At 31.3% G+C, this 6,602-nt stretch overlaps 1 protein-coding gene across 1 annotated transcript; it reads left to right on the top strand.

Annotated features, from left to right (window-relative positions):
• The first annotated feature begins 3,023 nt into the window (after positions 1-3,023).
• LOC7487381 (putative transcription factor bHLH086) lies at positions 3,024-4,712 on the top strand. The gene is made up of 5 exons (XM_002305167.4): positions 3,024-3,689; positions 3,802-3,909; positions 4,003-4,068; positions 4,185-4,250; positions 4,357-4,712. Exons 1-5 carry the CDS (start codon positions 3,057-3,059, stop codon positions 4,486-4,488), a joined length of 1,005 nt encoding a protein of 334 aa, XP_002305203.3. The 5' UTR covers positions 3,024-3,056; the 3' UTR covers positions 4,489-4,712.
• Positions 4,713-6,602: the final 1,890 nt, after the last annotated feature.

Below are 6,602 nucleotides of genomic sequence, written 5' to 3'. Positions count from 1 at the left end.
TAAGTTAATATATATATATATATTGGAATATTAGGTGTTACTCTTTCTATTAATTCACCACTTATTCATAAGATAAAATCTTTGAAAGTGTGTCTTCTTTAACCTAAAGGCATCATGGAAGACCATGTACATGTCGTTCAAGTTAGTTTCGGAAAAGTGGAGGTTTTTTTAGATGGTGTGATCTTTGTACGCAATATGACTGCTTTTTATTGAGCTTTCAGTCTTGATATAGACGCAAGAGGTTTAAGCTCATTTCTTGTAAAAAAATAAAATAAAAAAATTCAACTTGGAAGCACGATGAAAGCTCCCTCCTTGTTAAAAAACAAGTTCACCCCATCTCCCATCTCCTCAAACTATGGATTCATGAAACGCCATACAGCCCAAGAGATCAATGAAAGGGCATGCAAGCATCTCGACCACTTTGATTTCTTTATTAAAAGAGTAAATAGGATGATAAGATTTAAGCTAAAAATCATGTGGTTAGAAATTATATCAAAGAACTAGTATATTTAAATAGTTTTTTTTGTTATTGGATAAAAAAATAAAATAAAAACAATTCAAATAAAAACTGATTGGTTGAAAAGATAAAGAAAGACAAAATAAACTTATCTTTAAAATAGTTTTGAAGTAATATTTTAAAACACGATATATAAGAGATATATGTTTTTTATATTCTCTCTATAGTCTTTTTTATTTTACCATTATCATTTCTTTTATTTTAAGACAGTAATTACATTATTTTAAAATTTTAATTTTATATAATTTTATAATGCTATTTAAATACTAACTTCTTGTCACGATATGGTAACCTATATGTCTTTCGATGCTGGAAAAGAAAAAAGAAAGAAAATAAAGTTAATGTAATAGAGGGAGATCGATCTAGGAATCTCTTGAGGAACAAATTAATTACAATAATCAATGTTAAACATCAATTAAAAATCAATTTGGACTAAGAACATTACAGATGGATTGAGTAAGTAGCCTTATTAAGGCGCAGTTAACAAGGATATATCCCAAGTTAATTATCAATGATTGATTTAAAGAGATAGGATGAATCGACATTAAAGAAACACAAGTGTGTTTATGATGTGTGTTGATCTGTACATGGTGATGAGGTTTACTAAATTCAATACAAAGAAACAACACATCTCCTTGAAACAAGGAATTGCTTTTATTTCAATGCCAGCTCTAATATTTCTGTGATTTTATCCATTACAGTTTTCTTACCAGACAAAGAAAACATGGATCATCATGATCTTCATCGGGTTCGCAAAAGATATAGTTAAAATACCTTTGATGAGGAGCCAAGAGTTTTAACTTCAATGTTAAATTAACTTGTCTAGTTATAATATAGGTGTAGTGATTTCTGGTTTGTACGGATGATTATATAATTTTCTTACCCTAAACTATATATTATATACTCCTCAAGGTCTTGCTTAATTTTCATTGATGATGAGCTTAATTATATGCTTAATGATGCCTAGTTAAATAGTTGAAGTTGTAGTGGTCCTTTGCGTCGTTATAGATCTAGCTAGGCATGTATAATCAAAGAAACATGTCCTCAAAATTGTCTAATTAATTAATGTATATAGTAAATCTTCTGATGATTGCTGTAACAAGTGTATACTAATGTGTGATTGACTTGATTTACAAGAATTAAGTTCATGTATAATGATTCCTCAAAAAGGATGTATATTGTGTTTAGATGTGACAGTGCTACATAATGTTGTACCAATCGAAAATGTGAGGCATATTTCTTCTTCTTCTTCTGCTTCTGCTTCTGCAAGGGAATTCTCTTTAATCCATCTGCCATTGCATACAGCAAAAAATTCTAATTCAGCAAGCATATATTCATGTTCTTGCTAAAGAGATTTACTAGTGCAAACTATTGGCTAATCCTGTATGAAGCTATTTGTGTCGGATTGTACTCAATAGTTTCTACCATAATTATAAGAATAGAATCGACTATTGGCTTGGTTCAAAGCTCGGATTGTGAAGTTAATTTGGGTCAACTTAACATTTGATTTTAAAAAAAGATAATCTAAAATAATGTTGTTTTAGTAAAACAAAAAACATGTTTTTTCGCTAACCTAACCTAAATTAGGTCATGATGGTGAATTATTGAATTAACCTTCCTGATAACTAGGGTTTCTACAAGAACCCAGGATGAGTGTTAACTACATACCAAGCTAACTAGGGTGTGCTAGTATTATAAGAAAAAAAAATTAAAATTCATGCATTTCAAGATGCATGGTCCTAACTCCGATAAGTCTTGAAATTCTTTTGTCTGTCGGGTCTCTATTTTGATCCTCACAATTAATAGACTTACCACAAAAAAACATGGTGGGGTTCAAAATTAGAAACACACACACACAACCATGCTAACATGCGAGAAATTTTGGAAACAAAATTAGTGAAGTGTTGAAAAGGGATTTTCAATGTCGTGGTAGTTGATGACTCATAATTATTATCTTGCCAATCAAGTGTTGATTGCAACAATTTTATAACCATAAAAGCTTCCTTTGCGAGTTTACACAGTAGCATGGAATGTAAGAAATTATAAATTAGGGCATGAATCCACGTGCCAAAGCAACAGGGAAAGATTGAAGGAAGCTGCACCCTATCTAAATTAATCTAAGTTCTTGAAACTGACAGTAACTATTGGGGAAGCTGAAAGACGTGGGATTGCCGATACATCCGCCGAAGCTTTTGCTGCTTTGCCCTAGTTACCGTCTCCTTTCTTCTTGCTTTTCTTCACCTTCTTCCAATTTTATTCACCAATCTGCCAGCTAACAATCCCAATAAAAAGATAAAATAAATTCTTTTTCTGCTTCATTGTTGAAATAAAGTAATTGTACTTGGACTTTTTGACCACCAATTATCACACTTGGCAATGAGAAAAAATTACATGCAAATTATATTGTTGTTGATATAATTATATATTATTTTTGAGACCCTACAAGTAGGGGACTAGAGGTTGTTGTTTTTCTTCATGTGCTTGCCTTAGCTTGAGCTAGACCAAAGTAACTTCAAACCCCACTTCATTTTTCGTCTCAATGGCACTTGCCAAGGACCGTATGGGATCGGTTCAAACTTGCCCCTATAATGGAAATGTGATGGGGGATTTTTCCTCCATGGGGTCTTACGGATTTGATGAATATCAGAAGGTAGCATTTTATGAAGAGGGAAATAGCACCTTTGAGAAAACCAGTGGGCTTATGATCAAGAATTTAGCTATGACCTCTTCTCCTTCTTCTCTTGGCAGTCCGAGCAGCGCGATTTCTGGTGAATTAGTGTTTCAGGCTACTGACCATCAAGCTGAGGAAGCTCATTCTTTGATCAGCTTCAAAGGTATCGGATTCGATAACATCATGCATAATAATGGATCTTTGCTTAGCTTTGAGCAAAGTAGTAGGGTTTCTCAAACTAGTAGCCAGAAAGATGACTACTCAGCCTGGGAGGGTAATTTGAGTTACAACTACCAGTGGAACGAAATGAATCCAAAATGTAACACAAGTCCTCGGTTGATGGAAGATTTTAATTGCTTTCAAAGAGCTGGCAACTTCATTTCCATGACTGGAAAGGAAAATCATGGTGATTGGTTATACGCTGAATCCACAATTGTTGCTGATAGCATTCAGGATTCTGCAACACCAGATGCCAGCAGCTTCCATAAGCGTCCTAATATGGTATTGTAAACATCCTCATGTTGTTCTTCATAATTTGTGCTAACCCTTTTCTTGAATTATAAACCAGTGGCAGAATTCATGGTCTTAACATTTGAAGCGATTTTGTTTGCAGGGAGAGAGTATGCAGGCTCTAAAGAAGCAATGCAACAATGCAACAAAAAAGCCAAAACCGAAGTCCGCAGCAGGTCCAGCTAAGGATCTACAGAGTATTGCTGCCAAGGTTTGCTTCAACATCTCAAGGCTAACCTGTTTTCGATATTAAAAATATTATTTTTTCTTTCAAAATTAAGAAAAATGATTTTTTTCTTCTCAGAATCGACGAGAGAGGATTAGCGAGAGGCTTAAGGTATTGCAGGATTTAGTCCCTAATGGCTCAAAGGTAGACTTCACTGCTAGAGACATTTTCCCCTGGCTTTTATAGAGATCATGAGCTTAATTTCCTCTAAAACTGAATCCAATTTATTGATTCTCTATTCTTAATGATGTCTCACACAGGTTGATTTGGTTACTATGCTAGAGAAAGCCATTAGTTATGTTAAGTTTCTTCAATTGCAAGTAAAGGTAATTACCTGGATAAATTTTATCTGCTTAACTTTTCCAATTATATGGAATTGAACCATGCATGTAAGTTGATCCATGGCATTTCTTCTTCTTTTTGCTCCCACAGGTGTTAGCCACTGATGAATTATGGCCAGTTCAAGGTGGTAAAGCTCCTGATATTTCTCAAGTAAAGGAAGCCATCGATGCCCTACTCTCATCTCAGACTAAAGACGGAAACTCAAGCTCAAGCCCAAAGTAAGGTGTCCATGAAAATTCAAGAAGAAGAAAGAAAATCACAAGTACTTATTTCCATGTTGAAGACAACTTTTCAGAAGCAAAGGAAAATCTTTGTTTTGGAAGTTTGTGATGTTGGATTTTGTAGCAAATACATAATAATATTTAGCTTTATTTTCATCTGGAGATCTTGTAGACTTGTAATGAAATCTATTTTCATCATGTAATGAAAGCTGTGACTGCAACCTTGTCCTAGTTTCTTTCCAAAAAAAAAAATCTATCCATTTTGTTTTTATCATTATGTTAATTAATTAGTTGAATATTCCTACAATTAGATCTATGATACTTTACAATTAACTAAGTATGAATTCTTTATCAATATTTCTCATTCATAACGCAAATAAAAAACAGTAGCCAGGGCACATTATAGTTTTTATTAATCATAAAATTGTTCAAACCTGTCGATTGTTTTGTAAGCAAAAGATAAAAGCATTGCTTGTTTATTTTTTTATTTCAAAAATGTTTTTGAAAAAATTTAAATTTTATTTTATTTTTTTCTTTCCTTTAAATTATTTTTTTTTAGTATTTTCATATCATTTTGATGTGCTGATATCAAAAATAATTTTAAAAACATAAAAAAAATCATTTTAATACATTTTCAAATGAAAAATTCTTTGAAAAGCAACCATAACCATACTCTCAAATATGCTCACGCAAACAATTACATCATAACACAAAAAGACCAAGCAAAAGAAAACATCAAGGACATTAGTGGTCGAGTACTAGTAAAGATACAACTTATATCCAATTCTATCTCATATTGATTACAAACACTCAACTCCTTTAAGCCATGAGCTTTATACTCTTCAGAAATTAATGAAATAAAAAATCTCAAAAGAAACTAGAAATCTAAAAATCTCCATGATAAAAAGCATATATAAACAACTTGAGAAAAATTTATCAAAACCAAACCACCAATCCATAATTTCTAGTAATACATCTTACAGAGGCATCTGCCATGCATACTATTACTATTCTTCAAAATACATGAATATTTTACAAGTGATCTTAAACCTGAAAAAATATAGATGCATGGATAAAAAGCACATTGAATTTTAACGGTCTATAAGACTCTTTAATCATTCAATTTATCACATTGAAACAATCCGACTCAATTATAATTCTCTTCCCTGTACGTACACTATGATTGTTCAATCCTGTCTTTGCCATGTGTCCAACATGTAATGGTGATAAGATATTATTAATATTGAGAGAAATTTACAAAGTTTGACATCAACAATTAATAATAAAATTTGAGTTGTTAAAATTCGAAAATTGTTCATAATTGCTACTAATTGGTTCCAAAAATAGATGTTGACGATTATTTTTTTTTGTTCTCCTTCGAACCCCACAAGCTTTTATATATATATATATATATATATATATATATATATATATATATATATATATATATATATATATTAGTAATGGATTATTTATTGGCCTATTTAGACCTTCACAATTAATCCTTTATGACTTGAGATTTAATAATCCATCATTTTTTTCCTTAAAATCTTGCATGGAGAGTCATTTTTTAATCTATTTTGCATGCGAGTATATTTCGGACAGTTGCTCTCTATCTCTAAATTCTGTAAATTGTTCAATTCATTTTTTTTTCTGATTTCCAATCCCCACCTCCCAAATGGTAAAATAAAGAATTCTGCTTAACAAACAATTAATTAACCTAAAGACATTTATTCTTCCTTGGGATTTACTCAAAGAAATAACAAAACAATAAGAATACTAACAATCCCTAGAGCTTTAGAATTCTAACCATAATTCTTAAAATTGTTTGAAGGGATCTATATATATAAAAGCTGAAGACAAAAATACTATGCTTATATACTCATTTTATTATTAGTTGCAATAGTAAAATGACATATTTGTCTTGTCTAAAAAACACCAATTGTCTTTGATTCAAGGTTATTTTAGTTTTTTTTTTTACTAGACACATTAATCATTAAAGATTTGTGCGGAGGTATAATTGTCATTTTAAATTTTTTTTAGCATAGTAGAATAACCTAATTATTCTCTAGCTTAGAAACTTTAAAACTAGCTAAAAGGGTTTTTTGGTCTTTT

Source organism: Populus trichocarpa, chromosome 4 (genome assembly GCF_000002775.5).
Source record: "Populus trichocarpa isolate Nisqually-1 chromosome 4, P.trichocarpa_v4.1, whole genome shotgun sequence".
Taxonomy (NCBI): domain Eukaryota; kingdom Viridiplantae; phylum Streptophyta; class Magnoliopsida; order Malpighiales; family Salicaceae; genus Populus; species Populus trichocarpa.
The sequence above is the reverse complement of the archived record's forward strand: the minus strand, read 5'-3'. Positions and strand labels throughout refer to the sequence as shown.

Bases quoted from the DNA above. Each gene is read 5' to 3' on its own strand.
- LOC7487381 (XM_002305167.4), top strand. From the start codon at position 3,057: ATGGCACTTGCCAAGGACCGTATGGGATCGGTTCAAACTTGCCCCTAT. The intron at 3,910-4,002 runs GTTTGCTTCAAC...TTTTCTTCTCAG, and splicing joins TACAGAGTATTGCTGCCAAG to AATCGACGAGAGAGGATTAG. The intron at 4,251-4,356 runs GTAATTACCTGG...TTGCTCCCACAG, and splicing joins TTCTTCAATTGCAAGTAAAG to GTGTTAGCCACTGATGAATT.